Here is a 15,093-nt window from a genome sequence, read left to right as displayed (position 1 = left end):
CAATGACTCCTTATATGGCTCTGAATGAGCTACGAATGAGCTTACATTTTCCACGTATTCCCCAAGGTGTCTACAGCATTGTGACATCTTTTTACGCATTTCCATTGAAGAATAGCCGTAAGGGAGCATATTTAGCAAGTGGTCACATGGTGTCTCCCGCAGAAAATCCTGCGTAAACTACTGAGGTAGCCATTTTTCCAATCGCTTCTTATGAGAAACCAATTGCCTCGATGGATATAGTAACGAATATATATATATATATATATATATATATATATATAGTGTTAAAAACACCTTGAGGATGGATCCTAAACAACGTTTGCCGTGTTTCTGTCGATATTATGGAGTAAATTTTGAAAAAAGTTCGGTGTTGTAATGGTAGCATTTTCCGGTTGATTTCTCAGCCAAGCATGATGAACAAAGGGGAGCTATTTCGCCTACAAAAATTATATTTTGGGGAAAAAGGAACATTTGCTATCTAACTGGGAGTCTCCTGAGTGAAAGCATCTGAAGTTCTTCAAAGGTAAATTATTTAATTTGGTTGCTTTTCTTATTTTTGTGAAAATGTTGCCTGCTGCCAGCAGAGCTAGCATAGCATTATGCCATGATAAACTTACACTGTTTGTCTAGCGTTGGCTGTAACGCATATTTTGAAAATCTGAGATGACAGTGTTGTTAACAAAAGGCTAAGCTTGTGTTTGAATATATTTATTTCATTTCATTTGCGATTTTCATGAATAGGAAAAGTTTACTAGGGGTATTTATGTCCGCTGCATTATGCTAATTCGTTTGAGGCTATGATTAAGTTCCCGGATCCGGGATTGCTCGTGGCAAGAGGTCAGAGGTCAGAAAGTCGGGAGATCTGGAAAGGTGCCAGTTTCGATGAACGTTCAAGTTGATTTTTCCAAGTCAGAGTTCATTTTTTTTAGGAGTTCCCAGTTGTCTGGAACAGGTCATAAATGTTTTACCTCGGCGCACAAAACTTTTATTTTGAAACATCTTACTCAACGTCACGGGGGAAAGGTGTGACCCGCATGTTAAACACGCCTACCACGAATTGGTAACCAATCACAGACTATTTTATTTTGGCCATTGAGGAGGAGGAGGACGAGTAGTCGTCCTCGATTGAGGCCTTCGCGTCGTGTGGTGGTTAACAATGCCGTATGCTAACTAGCCAATCACAGAATTGACGGATGAGAATGTTAAATTTGTCATAGAGAACACCGATTTGTCGTAAGTAACCATTTAAATGAATTATCCAAACGTTAGCTTGCTTGTGAACGAGCTTGTTACGTAGCTTGTGAGAGCGTAGCCAGTGCAATGAATAGCTGGCGCCCGCTGATACTTCATTGAAATAACTACAGCATGACATATGTCCATGTTTTAATATTTCTGTATGCACGTCAATGATGATGCAGCAATGAAATATTAGACCAAATCATGTGTAAAGTTACATAGCGTTAGGTCACTAGTTGGCTTGCTGGGAGGGAGCAGCCGAGAGACGGTTTGCCTCCCACGATGTAACCAATGTATGTTCCAACATACACTGAATTACCAAAAGTATGTAGACACCTGCTCGTCGAACAACATTCCAAAATCATGGATATTAATTTGGAGTTGGTCCTCCTTTTGCTGCTAAAACAGCCACCGTTCTTCTGGAAAGGCTTTGCACTACACATTGGAACATTGCTGCGGGGACTTGCTTCCATTCAGCCACAAGAGCATTAGTGAGGTCAGGCACTGATGTTTGGCGATTAGGCCTGGCTCACAGCTGGTGTTCCAATTCATCCTAAAGGTGTTCAATGGGCTTGAGGTCAGGGCTCTGCGTAGGCCAGTCAAGATCTATCACACCAATCTCGACAAGCTATTTCTGTATGGACATCACTTTGTGCACAGGGGCATAGTAATGCTGAAACAGGAAAAGGCTTTCCCCCAAGCTGTTGTCACAAAATTGAAGCACATAATTGTCTAGAATGTCATTGTATATTGTAGCATTAACATTTCCATTCACTGGAACTAAGGGGCTTAGCCCAGACCATTATACCGCCTCCACCAAACTTTACAGTTGTCACTTTGCATTTAGGCAGGTAGCATTCTTCTGGCATCCGCCAAACCCAGATTCGTCCGTCTGACTGCCAGATGGTGAAGTGTGATTCATCACTCCAGAGAACGCGTTTCCACTGGTCCAGAGTCCAATGGCTGCGAGCTTTACACCACTCCAGCCGACGCCTGGGCGCATGGTGATCTTAGGCTTTTGTGTGGCTGCTCGGCTATGGAAACACATTTCATGAAGCTCCCGACGAACAGTTCTTGTGCTGACGTTGCTTCCAGAGACAGTTTGGAACTCGTAGTGAGTGTTGCAACCGAGGACAGACAATCTTTTCCCACTTCAGCTCTCGGCTGTCCCGTTGTCAAATCAAATATTTTGTCAGCTTCTGTGGCCTACCACTTTGCGGCTGAGCCGTTGTTGCTCCTAGACGTTTCCACTTCACAATAACAGCACTTCCAGTTGACTGGGGAAGCTCTAGCAGGGCAGAGATTTGACAAACTGACTTGTTGGATCCTTTGATGGTGCCATGTTGAAAGTCACTGAGCTCTTCAGTAAGGCTGTTCTACTGGCAATGTTTGTCTATGGAGATTGCATGGCTGTGTGCTCGATTTTATACACTTGTCAGCAAAGGGTGTGGCTGAATCTACACATTTTAAGGGGTTTCCACGTACTTTTGTATATACAGGGCAGGTCTGGGATTTTTCCAAACAAGTGCAGGGTAGTAGTGCCTGCTCATCACCCCGGAGGGCAAGCTAGATCATAAGCTTAAATATTACACGAGACTGCTATTGGCTGAAGTTACAATGTTAATGTGTTCTTTCACATGTGTTGCCTGATTATACAGGGTTGCAAATTCCATCCGACGTGTCTTTATGTCAGAGGTTGCAACAATAGGTAAGATACTCTATCGCCTGTGCTTGTTCTTATTAATAATATTATGAATGTGTAGCGGTTTGTAAGATCCATGTCCTCGCCACAATGGTTCGTGGAAACGTTAATCTCACGTCTCATTTCAGCTATTGATTGGATGCAAATTCTTCTGTGATCCACCATGAGTTCATTGCTCACAGAGTGGGAATGTAGTGAATTGTACAACTTTTGTTTTTGTCCCTTCTAGTGCCTCCTGTGTTCCAATATTGCACTGATAACTATGATCACATTTTCAGGTCTTTCCCCCTCACAAGTGATGATGTTGTGGACAAGATGCAGTACTCCAGAGTAAGCATTTGAACACCTGATGAAGATGGCTGAAAGTATCATTGCCAGCCATGCTTACTTGAAGATGAAACTCCCAATGATTTGTCCCTCTCTTCCCCTCTACCGCAGGACTGTACATGTGACGATTTCTGCCCAGAATGCTCTGTTGAACTGACGCTGGACGTTCGCTGCACAGCGGACCAGACACGGCATGTGACCTCACGAGACCTGCTGTCCAACCACCGTCGAGTCATCCCTGTGAGTGAGCTTCCATTCAACCATAATTCAACGTCGACTTTCCTCCCCTTATTATTTTCTTCAGAACTGAGTTGACTTCTATATTATCTGATCTTCAGGTGACCTCCAAGAGTCGACAATGATCCCAATGACTTGAACAGAATGGTGAGCTGCTCTTCCCCATGGTCTATTACAGCATTTTATTATAAATATTTGGTGTCTTACACACACACTACCTCTGTTTCTCTCTCTCGACTCTGCCTCCTTCGTCTTGTCAGACATTTTGCTGGTGAAGCTTCGAAAGGGTCAGGAGCTGCGTCTCAGAGCTTATGCCAAGAAGGGCTTTGGCAAGGAACATGCCAAGTGGAACCCTACAGCCGGCGTATCCTTTGAGTATGACCCATACAATGCACTGAGGCACACTGTGTACCCATGGCCAGAGGAATGGTGTGTTATTTTGTAATGTTAAGGGACAGACAAAGTATTCTGTGAGTGAGAGTGTCACTTATTGTTATCCATTAGAATTGACCCTGCTATTCTCTGTCTAAGGCCAAAGAGTGAATACTCAGATTGAGGAGGATGAGGTGCAAGCCCCATTTGACCCCAATGGCAAACCTGAGAGGTAAATTACATGTCTGTTATGGAGCATATGTGCATCATCAGCAGGAATGGGCACGGTTATTCAAATATTCAAACAGGCATTGGTATTCGATCACTTGGGAGAGTATTCATTTTTGAGGAGAACAAATATAGGCTTATTTTAACAGTGTAGCTAGGCTACGGTTTAAGGTTAGTAGTTGGTTATGTTAAGGAAAGGGTTAGCTAACAGTAAGTATTGCAAAAAAAGAAGTAAGTACTTGCTAATTAGCTAAAAAGCTAAAGTTATCCATGATGAGCTTAACACACAACCTTTGCGTTACACTCCTACCAACCACCCTGCTGTCATTTTTGCCTTAAACTCTGGTGGCGTTTTCTAAACGAAGCATAAGATTGTATACTACCCAAATAAAGTTCATTTCGGTTTCAACTATAAGTCCTACAAACATGATAGTACTGTTAGAAAGGTTTTGGATAATGGTGTCAGTGACTACTGAGGATCCCAACAACCTCGGTCCCCCTGTTGGGGAATAAGTGATTTTAAAGTGTAAGTATGATATAACATGTCAGTTACTGTTCCAAAAAGAATAAACATGCACAAATTCCCATTGGAGCAGGGCTTGCACAATGTGCCATTTGTTAATTTTTAGTTTTACAGATATGATATACATATGAGGAAGTGGCGGCTGGTGAGAGGAGCTATTGGAGGATTGGCTCATTGTTATGACTGGAATGGGTTAATTAAACACCAAACGTGGAAACCACATGTTTGACTCCTTTCCATTTACTCCATTCCAGCCATTACAATGAGCCCACCCTCCAATTGCTACTCCCTCCAGCCACTGATAGGAGAACACTGAAGCCTCTACCTATTATCAATTTATGTAAATATATACTTTACTATTAATACTTTGACAATTTTCACTCCACTACATTCCTAAAGAAAATAATGTGCTTTTTACTTCTTACATTTTCCCTGGCACCCAAAAGTACTGGTTACATTTTGAATGCTTAGCAGGACAGGAAAATCCCTGGTCATCCCTACTGCCTCTTATCATTTGTGTTTATCTGACTCACTAAACACAAATGCTTCATTTGTAAATTATGTCTCAGTGTTGAACTGCCCCTGGCTATTTGTAAATGAATAAAATAAGAAAATCGTGTTGTCTGGTTTGCTTAATATAAGGAATTTTAAATGATTTATACTTTTACTTTTGATACTTAAGTACATGTAAAACCAAATACTTTTAGAATTTTACTCAACTATTTTACTGCGTGACTTTTACTTGAGTCATTTTCTTTTAAAAGGTATCTTAACTTTTACTATGAAAATGGTGTACTTTTTCCACCACTGAGTTTTAGCCACGATGCTCCTGTACTGCAAATGTCTGAGTGATGGAACACCATCATCCCAGAAACTCTATAACCACTCCAATTTGTATACTGACCCACAGATAACACAATCTGAATTGCACTCTGCACTGCCCTTTCCCACCTGGACAGAAGGAACACCTATGTGAGAATGCTGTTCATTGACTACAGCTCAGTGTTAAACACCATAGTGCCCACAAAGGTAATCAGTAAGCTAAGGACCCTGGGACTAAATACCTCGCTCTGTAACTGGATCCTGGACTTCCTCCCTCTGCAACTGGATCCTGGACTTTGTGACGGGCTGCTCCCAGGTGGTAAGGGTAGGCAACAACACATCTGCCATGCTGGTACTCAATATGGGCGCCCCTCAGGGGTGGGTGCTTATACACATCCTGTACTCCCTGTTCACAAATAACTGCGTGGCCAAGCACGGCATAAACACCATTAAGTTTGCTTTCAACAAAACGGTGGTAGGCCTGATCACTGGAAATGATGAGACTATAGGGAGAAGGTCAGAGACCTGGCAGTGTGGTGCCAGGACAACATCATCTCCCTCAATGTGAGCAAGACAAAGGAGCTGATCGTGGACTACAGGAAAATGAGAGCCAAACACGACCCCATTCACATCGACAAGGCTGTAGTGGAACGGGTCGAGAGCTTCAAGTTCCTTGGTGTCCACATCAAGACAGTCGTGAAGAGAGCATGACAACGCCTATTCCCCCTCAGGAGACTGAAAAGATTTGGCATGGGTCCCCAGATCCTCAAGTTTTATAGCTGCACTATCGAGGGCATCCTGACCAGTTGCATCCCCGCCTAATATGGCAACTGCTCTGGATCCGACTGTCAGGTTCTACAGAGAATAGTGCGTAAGACCCAGTTCATCACTGGGACCAAGCTTCCTGCCATTGATGACCTCTATACTAGGCGTGTCAGAGAAAGGCCCAAAAAATTGTCATAGACTCCAGTCACCCAAGTCTTAGACTGTTCTCTCTGTTACCGCATGCCAGCGGTACCAGAGTACCAAGTCTAGGTCCAAAAGGCCCCTTAACAGATTCTACCCCAAGCCATAAGACTGCTGAACAGTTAATCAAATGGCTATTTTCATTGAGCCCCCCCCCCCCCCCCCTCCCTTTTTTTTTACACTGCTGCTACTCGCTATTTATTATCAATGCATAGTCACTTTACCCATACCTACATGTACATATTACCTCAACTACCTCAACTTACCTGTACCTCTGTACATAGACTCGGTACCTGTACACCCTTTATATAGCCTTGTTATGGCTATTTTATTGTTACATTTTTACCTTAGTTTATTTAGTAAATATTTTTGTAACTCTATTTTTCTTAAAACTGCACTGTTGGTTAAGATCTTGTAACTAAGCATTTCACGGTAAGGTCTACCTGTTGTATTTGCCACATGTGACAAATACAATTTGATTTGATTTTAAGCGGGGAGAAATGGCTGTGGCTCTGGTGGCTGAGGTCTCTGATGATCTTAGCCTTCCTTTTGAAGGTGTCCTGGCTTAGCTACAATACTACCACAATACTAGTTGACAACAACTATTGCCCCTGACATGACCACTAGATTGTGCTGTAGGGCTACTACATCTAGCCACAAAGGTATAAACGTAAACAGACCATCAGTCCCGACCGTGTTGCCTCACCCCTATGTATTGACCATTGAGGGGCTTTGAAGCCACCTTTCAGTCATATTGGCACTCCCCAGTAGGAGCAGTCCTTCAGTGGAGAATTCTACAGTATTTCAATCAGTGGAGGCTGCTGAGAGGAAGACGGCTCGTAATAATGGCTGGAATGGAGTAAATGGAATGGTATCAAACACATGAGAAAAAAACAACAACATTTGTTTGATACCATTCCATTTACTCCATTCTGGACATTATTATGTGCCGTCCTCCCCTCAGTAGCCTTCACTGATTTGATTAAAGGCAGACTCAGCGATATTTATTTTATTTTTAATTTCACCTTTATTTAACCAGGTAGGCTACTTGAGAACATGTTCTCATTTGCAACTGCGACCTGGCCAAGATAAAGCATAGCAACAACACAGAGTTACACATGGAATAAACAAAACATAATCAATAATACAGTAGAACAAAAGAAAACAAAAAGTCTATATACAGTGAGTGCAAATGAGGTAAGATAAGGAAGTTAAGGCAATAAATAGGCCATGGTGGTGAAGTAATTACAGTATAGCAATTAAACACTGGAATGGAAGATGTGCAGAAGATGATGCAAGTAGAGATACTGGGGTGCAAAGGAGCAAAATAAATAAATACTGTATGGGGATGAGGTAGGTAGATAGGTGGGCTATGTACAGCTGCAGTGATCTGTGAGCTGCTCTGACAGCTAATGCTTAAAGTTAGTGAGGGAGATATGAGTCTCCAGCTTCAGAGATTTTTGCAGTTCGTTCCAGTCATTGGCAGCAGAGAACTGGAAGAAAAGACAACCAAAGGAGGAATTGGCTTTGGGGGTGACCAGTGAGATATACCTGCTAGAGCGCGAGCTACGAGTGGGTGCTGCTATGGTGACCATATTCTAAGTCAGAGCCATACAGTGTAGTGATGCTGGACAGGCGAGCAGGTGTAGGCAGTGATCGGTTGAATAGCATGCACATAGTTTTCCTTGTGTTTAAGAGCAGTTGGAGGCCACGGAAGAAGAGTTGTATGGCATTGAAGCTCGTCTGGATGTTATTTAACACAGTGTCCAAAGAAGGGCCAGAAGTATACAGATTGGTGTCGTCTGCGTAGAGGTGGATCAGAGACTCACCTGCAGCAAGAGCAACATCATTGATGTATACAGAGAAGAGAGTCAGCCCGAGGATTGAACCCTGTGGCACCCCCATAGAGACTGCCAGAGGTCCGGACAACAGGCCCTCCGATTTGACACACAGAACTCTATCAGAGAAGTAGTTGGTAAACCAGGCGAGGCAATCATTTGAGAAACCAAGACTGTCGAGTCTGCCAATAAGAATGTGGTGATTGACAGAGTTGAAAGCCTTGACCAGGTCGATGAATATGGCTGCACAGTAATGTCTCTTATCGATGGCGGTTATGATGTCGTTTAGGACCTTGAGCGTGGCTGAGGTGCACCCATGACCAGCTCTGAAACCAGATTGCATAGCGGAGAAGGTACGGTGGGATTCGAAATGGTCTATAATATGTTTGTTAATTTGGCTTTTGAAGACCTTAGAAAGACAGGGTAGGATAGATATAGGTCTGTAGCAGTTTGGGTTTTTTGAAGAGGGGGATGACCGCGGCAGAAAGAGAAAGAGGGGGTCCAGATTGTCTAGCCCGGCTGATTTGTAGGGGTCCAGAGTTTGCAGCTCTTTCAGAACATCAGCTATCTGGATTTGGGTAAAGGACTAATGGTGGGGGCTTTGGCGGGTTGCTGTGGAGGGTGCCAGGCAGTTGACCGAGGTAGGAGTAGCCAGGTGGAAAGCATGGCCAGCCGTAGAGAAATGCTTATTGAAATTCTCAATTATAGTGGATTTATCGGTGGTGACAGTGTTTCCTAGCCTCAGAGCAGTGGGCAGCTGGGAGGAGGTGCTCTTATTCTCCATGGACTTTACAATGTCCCAGAACATTTTTTAGTTAGTACTACATAATGCAAATTTCTGTTTGAAAAAGCTAGCCTTAGCTTTCCTAACTGCCTGTGTATATTTGTTCCTAACTTCCCTGAAAAGTTGCATGTCACGGGGGCTAATCGATGCTAATGCAGAACGCCACAGGATGTTTTTGTGCTGGTCAAGGGCAGTCAGGTCTGGAGTGAACCAAGGACCATATCTATTCCTAGTTCTACATTTTTTTGAATGGGGCATGCTTATTTAAGATGGTGAGGAAGGCACTTTTAAAGAATAGCCAGGCATCATCTACTGACTGGGATGAGGTCAATGTCATTCCAGGATACCGCGGCCAGGTCAATTAGAAAGGCCTGCTCGCAGAAGTGTTTTAAGGAGCGTTTGACAGTGATGAGTGGAGGCCGTTTGACCGCTGACACATTACGGATGCAGGCAATGAGGCAGTGATCGCTGAGATCTTGATTGAAAACAGGTGTATTTGGAGGGTGAGTTAGTTAGGATTACATCTATGAGGGTGCCTGTGTTTATGGATTTGTAGCCGTACCTGGTAAATTCATTGATAATTTGTGTGAGATTGAGGACATCAAGTTTAGATTGTAAAGGTAGATATGACGTAGACGCAAAGAGTAAACATCATAGTGGGTCAATTTCTGCAACAACTAAGAGTGTTGAATCGCAAGGCTCCACTTCTACGCCATTTTGGTCCCGTGGCTACCACGCTCTAACAGCCTGAAGCAAACCCGTGCGTAGTGACTGTGTCTTGCATCTGGCTTATTTCAATATCTGCGGTGCTGCTGGTGGCAATGTCATTTCGCTGAGTCTACCTTTAAATGTGTCAAGGACAAAATTACATGTATTTAAGTATTTTAAAAAATATGGTTGTATGGGAGACCGAAACATTAGTGATATTAATATTTATGGGGCGGCAGGTTAGCCTAGTGGTTAGAGTGTTGGATTAGTAACCGGAAGGTTGCAAGTTCAAACCCCCGAGCTGACAAGGTACAAATCTGTTGTTCTGCCCCTGAACAGGCAGTTAACCCGCTGTTCCTAGACCGTCATTGAAAATAAGAATTTCTTCTTAACTGACATGCCTACTTAAATAAAGGTTTAAAAATATATATATATATATATACTTATACTTTAAGGTTTGTGTTATTTTACATTTTTTATGTTTATCTCACATAATATAATAAAAAAATATGCATTAAGATGTCTGTAATATAATAAATGCATTTCTATAGCTTCCAAAATATTTTTCTCAACGGTGGAGGGAGGACTTCAGATGGAGGCACGCTGGCTTTAACACAGCGCCCCCTATATGTCATATAGTGTAAATCTAAATCATTGGTTCCGACAAACTGTACCATTTGCATCATGATGACTTGCACGCTAACGAAATGGTGCGTGGATCGTGAACATGCAGAAAAATGGAGACGTGAGATGAGTAGATATTCAATTTCAAATGATTGCCAATATGTTTTCCACATTTCTTTGCAGAAGGATCATCAATTCGAGGCAATTGATGTCAGGTCAGAATCGACTATTATTGCATGATATCAGTCATAAAAACAGCAACAATGTTCTGACAGAGACGAGGAGCAACAATATTGTGTTTGTTGAACGCTGCCTCGTAATCTACAAGGTAGGGGTGGCTCATGTGCAATTTATTTTAAAGCCTAATAATTCACTATGCAAATTGCTTCACTACCTTGACAGTAAAATGATTGAACATTTGTTTTTTTTAATACCTTTGTCATTTTTACATTTATGAAGATTATAGCAATGCTTGCAAGTTGCAACAAGACAATCTCTGCTTTTTGTTTCAGATAGAGAAGTTGATGTGGATATCTTGATGTGCCTTTTCAACTTTGTCTGATGTACTGATGACACCATCAACACAGAGGCTGAGATGTCTGCAGCAGAACCAGAGGCCTGTGCCCTCTCCTCTTCTTTACTTGATGTGGAAGAGAAATGTCAGTACTATGGCAATTCTAGCTCTGATCCTCCCACTGAACCACATCCAGACATGGACATGTTCTGGTACACATTCATATTAAACCTATATCTCTAAATCTCCAGATATTCCCATGATTTAATTGTTATTGACTGAATATGTTGATGTCATTTTGTCACTGCAGCTGTCACAGTGTCCAGGATTCCTTACTGAGCTCTGACAGCCGCTTCACAAACTATAGAGGGATTCTCAACTGGATCATTATCCTTCTGGTGAGTCATTGTCTCTGGATACTAAATGTGATCAAGCTCTATACGCTATGCAGGGAAAGAGAAGAGACCAATATTGTTTTATTTTGTGTGTTGTTGTTTTTTCAGATCTTGACCCATGCTCACCTGTTCCTGGATAACTTTATACAGTGAGTACACACACGGACACACACTCAATTAGCAATTAATGTGTTTCCTTTTTTCTCTGACATACCCTCTTCTGAACAGACATGGCTTCTTGATTGACTTGAGGAAAGTCTTGGAGCACCTTATGGAGGACCATTACAACTGGCCGTCTGTCAACCTCATCCTGGGTGAGGCTTTGTCACCACTGCACTATTGTCAGCTTAACCAACTGCACAAGGAATATACTGTTAATGAATTTGAGTAATAAACTCACTCATCCTTCATGATTCTTTCACCTTTGCAGCTGCCAATATGTTTGCTATTGCTGCTCTGCTACTTGAGAGGTGTCTGGATAAGGTGAGACAGTTCTACCCTTGGCTTTTCAAATAAGAGAGGCAAGGCTATGTGAACTGTCTCACAAAGGTTGATATGTGGGTGTTGATTCTAGGGAACACTATCCCCAAGTGCAGGGCACTGTTTACACCTGGGGAACCTGGGATTACTAACACTTTTCCCTGCTGTCATCATTCTATATGATACTTCAATATCAACAGGTAAAAACCGCAAGTATGATCTGCACAGATATTGACCTGTACCTGAAATTCCAGGTTGTTATGGCTCCATTTTAATAGAGTATATTTAGCTTTGTGTGGATGTGCAACCTCAATTTAAGATGATGACTCACCCAGTCTGGTGAACCTGTTTCACTATCTGCCTATCAGGGGGAGCATATTTCTCACTCTGGACCTACACTGTTCTTGGGCTCAAGCTTTATTCTTACCAAGAAACCAACAGTTGGTATCGTCAGGGGTCTGTTCCATCTCCAGGTATGTCAGTGGGAACCGTTTTGTTTTTCCTTCGTGGCTGCAGTTATCGCTGGTTGATTTCCTGCAGTTATCACTAATTGTAATTACTGCTTAGGCTGATGATAATTCCTCTGTTGTTTGTATTTCTGGTGTGGTGAATATCTGTATCTATTTTCCAGGAACGGACAAGTGTGTATTACATGAGACAAAAAAACATATAGAACACCTAACTATTAAAGGTAAGAACGTCATTCTTTCTCACGCGTAATGGCTTGTGCACAATTTCTGCCTGTCTAGTTGTAGACTATGAACCCATAGACACTTAATGACATTGACTGTTCTCTCTGTCAGACCTTTACTACTTTCTCCTGGCGCCCACTTTATGCTACCAGCGAAACTTCCCCTTCACACCGAGGGTCCGTGTCAATGTTCTTTGTAAGACACTGATAGAAATGGTGAGATAAAACCTCACTCACACAATACCTACCCTGTGTAATTATAATGGTAATGTGCATTGATTATCCACCATCTTATTTTGGGCCTCTACTTTCAGGTGGTCCTTACTCAAATTATTGTGGGAGTTGTGCAGCAGGTGATATGTTTTAACTTCTAGGTTTGGTATTCAATTATCCTTCTGTTTGCAAGTCTATCCATCTATCTAGAATTAATTTGAAATAGCTTTATCTTTGTTACCCATTGTAATTCTATTGCATGCGTACCTTTTGTTTTCCTATCAGTGGATTGAACCCATCTTCCAGAGATCAGAAAATTCCTTCTCTGTGAGTGAAAGCAATATCCCCTTTTCATCAAAAATGTAATGATATAATAATCTCACATTATTTCCTCTGACTTTTCCTTTCCTCTAGAATATGGACATCACTACCAGGGTGGAGCACTTGATGGAGCTTGTGGTAAGCATGTTTGTGTTTTAGGGTAGTGGAGCATTATTAGTATGTTTTGGTGGTATCAAACAATAGCCGTGTCAATAAAGAGGTGCAATTTCCTTTACAGGCTCCCAACCACTTCTTGTGGCTGATGTTCTCTTTCCTGTTTTCTCACTCCTACCTGAACTTCTGTGCTGAACTGTTGTGCTTTGGAGACCGCCATTTCTATGGGGATTGGTGGTCTGTTATATCCTAATCTTTCATTTTGGATGATCCACTTGTATGTGTTTATGTGTAATAGAGTAACATATGTTTAATAGATTCATATTTTCATCTGCAGGAATGCTAAAACACTAAAATGTTTTTGGGGGAATTGGAATATTCCTCTTCATAAGTGGCGCTACAGGTAGTAGTGACCCTTGACACCTAAGTAGACTTTTCCCATTCTCTCTCAGAAGAGGTATGGACTGTGTGTGTAAAACTAACTTCTATCACTTTTTATCCCTCGCTGTCTCTTTCTCTTACATAAAGACACTTGTATACACCACTACTGAAAAAGAGGGTGTCACAAAAGCAAGCAGATCTGCTGGTCTTCCTGATGTCAGCTGCCCTTTGCGAGGTAGGACTGGTCATAGTAGGACTGGTTGTTGTTGTTATTATGGTGTAGATGGGTGAGTACAATCAGTTCAGTTATCCTGTGTGAAATAATGATTAGTTGCTAACTGCTTAAAGCTGTCCCCTGTGCTACTATGAGACAATCCATGGTAATGGGTAATGTATTTACATTTAGTTTTTTGTTCCTTGCAGTATGTCATTGCTCTGCCCTTACACAGCTGTCGTCTATGGATCTTCTTCATGATGATCTTTGAGGTGAGGGAAACTGAAATACCATCAAGTATATACTGTATGTGTTTATGCAGTGTGTGAACATGCATGTTAACTCCTCCCTCTTTTCCCCTGTCCCAGCTCCTGGTAGATGTTTACCTTGGAGACTATTTCAAGGGTAACTATGGCAATGGGCTGGTGTGGCTGTGCTTTCTACTGGGTCCTCCCCTGGCTATGATGACCTATTTCCATGACCACTACATGAGTCACCATGGCCAACATCCTCCTGGACTGTCCGTTGCGGAGTGTTTGTCATGATCACTGTCGTATACACAATTGGATATAGAACTTTCGGATACCTTTGATAAGACTTATGTCCAGCAATGGACCAATTGTAGGGACAGTCGGCATATCAGACAAATTGTTCCCATTTTTGTTGAAAAACTCAAGAAATTAACACCTTCACAGCTATTCATAATGCTTTTGAATTTGAACAATCTGTGGATACGTCATGTAATGATATGACTCAACCTCACATGAAAGATATGGCTGCTTATTGACTGTATATCAACATATGGTTTTGGTTGACCCAATGTTACTGTAAGCTTAAGGATTATAGCCAACTTATTTCAGACAACATTAACTGCTGGGTGAAAACTATTGGTGAACCACAACATGTTGAATTTAAGCACTGTTTGAAATATGTAGCTTCCAATTGTTGTTACTCAGTATGGGTAAATGTGCTTTTAAATAAACAGCATTTGAAGCTTTGTTATCTTTGGTTTATTAAAGGGGCAGTCAGCAGTTGCTACATACATTTTTGAACTTGTAAATTAATGAAATGTACCCATTGATTCTTGAAGAACATAACTTATAAAATATAACTTATAAATGCCTCATGAGCTTAGTTCAACTGTACCCCCATCAGAACCGAAAATATGAGCTTGTTTTACTCCAATATTTGTAAACAAAGTAAATGTAAAAAAACAAACACTATTTAGCATCAAAACATGGTTAAATCTATAATGTTGATATCATGGATGGTCAGTCCTTGCATCCATAGCTCTGTCTATGAATTTATTTGAACATGGTTACATTTCTCCATCCCCATCATCAGTTATGTACCAAAACGAGTGGGGATACAGCGTTAACTGCTGGAAAGCCGTCAGATACTGT

At 41.8% G+C, this 15,093-nt stretch overlaps 1 protein-coding gene across 1 annotated transcript; it reads left to right on the top strand.

Annotated features, from left to right (window-relative positions):
• Positions 1 to 1,107: 1,107 nt before the first annotated feature.
• LOC135509456 (diacylglycerol O-acyltransferase 1-like) lies at positions 1,108 to 14,688 on the top strand. Its single transcript, XM_064930128.1, has 25 exons — positions 1,108 to 1,233; positions 2,895 to 2,944; positions 3,217 to 3,268; positions 3,377 to 3,505; positions 3,604 to 3,649; positions 3,763 to 3,877; positions 4,034 to 4,106; positions 10,551 to 10,695; positions 10,880 to 11,093; positions 11,192 to 11,279; positions 11,385 to 11,425; positions 11,505 to 11,590; positions 11,707 to 11,759; positions 11,851 to 11,956; positions 12,125 to 12,229; positions 12,388 to 12,447; positions 12,560 to 12,663; positions 12,762 to 12,800; positions 12,946 to 12,987; positions 13,075 to 13,119; positions 13,220 to 13,332; positions 13,433 to 13,498; positions 13,624 to 13,711; positions 13,900 to 13,962; positions 14,059 to 14,688. Exons 9-25 carry the CDS (start codon positions 10,963 to 10,965, stop codon positions 14,233 to 14,235), a joined length of 1,407 nt encoding a protein of 468 aa, XP_064786200.1. The 5' UTR covers positions 1,108 to 1,233; positions 2,895 to 2,944; positions 3,217 to 3,268; positions 3,377 to 3,505; positions 3,604 to 3,649; positions 3,763 to 3,877; positions 4,034 to 4,106; positions 10,551 to 10,695; positions 10,880 to 10,962; the 3' UTR covers positions 14,236 to 14,688.
• The last annotated feature ends 405 nt before the right edge of the window (positions 14,689 to 15,093 follow it).

This window comes from Oncorhynchus masou, chromosome 22 (genome assembly GCF_036934945.1).
Source record: "Oncorhynchus masou masou isolate Uvic2021 chromosome 22, UVic_Omas_1.1, whole genome shotgun sequence".
Lineage (NCBI taxonomy): Eukaryota > Metazoa > Chordata > Actinopteri > Salmoniformes > Salmonidae > Oncorhynchus > Oncorhynchus masou.
The sequence above is the reverse complement of the archived record's forward strand: the minus strand, read 5'-3'. Positions and strand labels throughout refer to the sequence as shown.

Bases quoted from the DNA above. Each gene is read 5' to 3' on its own strand.
- LOC135509456 (XM_064930128.1), top strand. From the start codon at position 10,963: ATGTCTGCAGCAGAACCAGAGGCCTGTGCCCTCTCCTCTTCTTTACTT. The intron at 11,957-12,124 runs GTAAAAACCGCA...TCTGCCTATCAG, and splicing joins TGATACTTCAATATCAACAG to GGGGAGCATATTTCTCACTC. The intron at 12,988-13,074 runs GTGAGTGAAAGC...CCTTTCCTCTAG, and splicing joins GATCAGAAAATTCCTTCTCT to AATATGGACATCACTACCAG.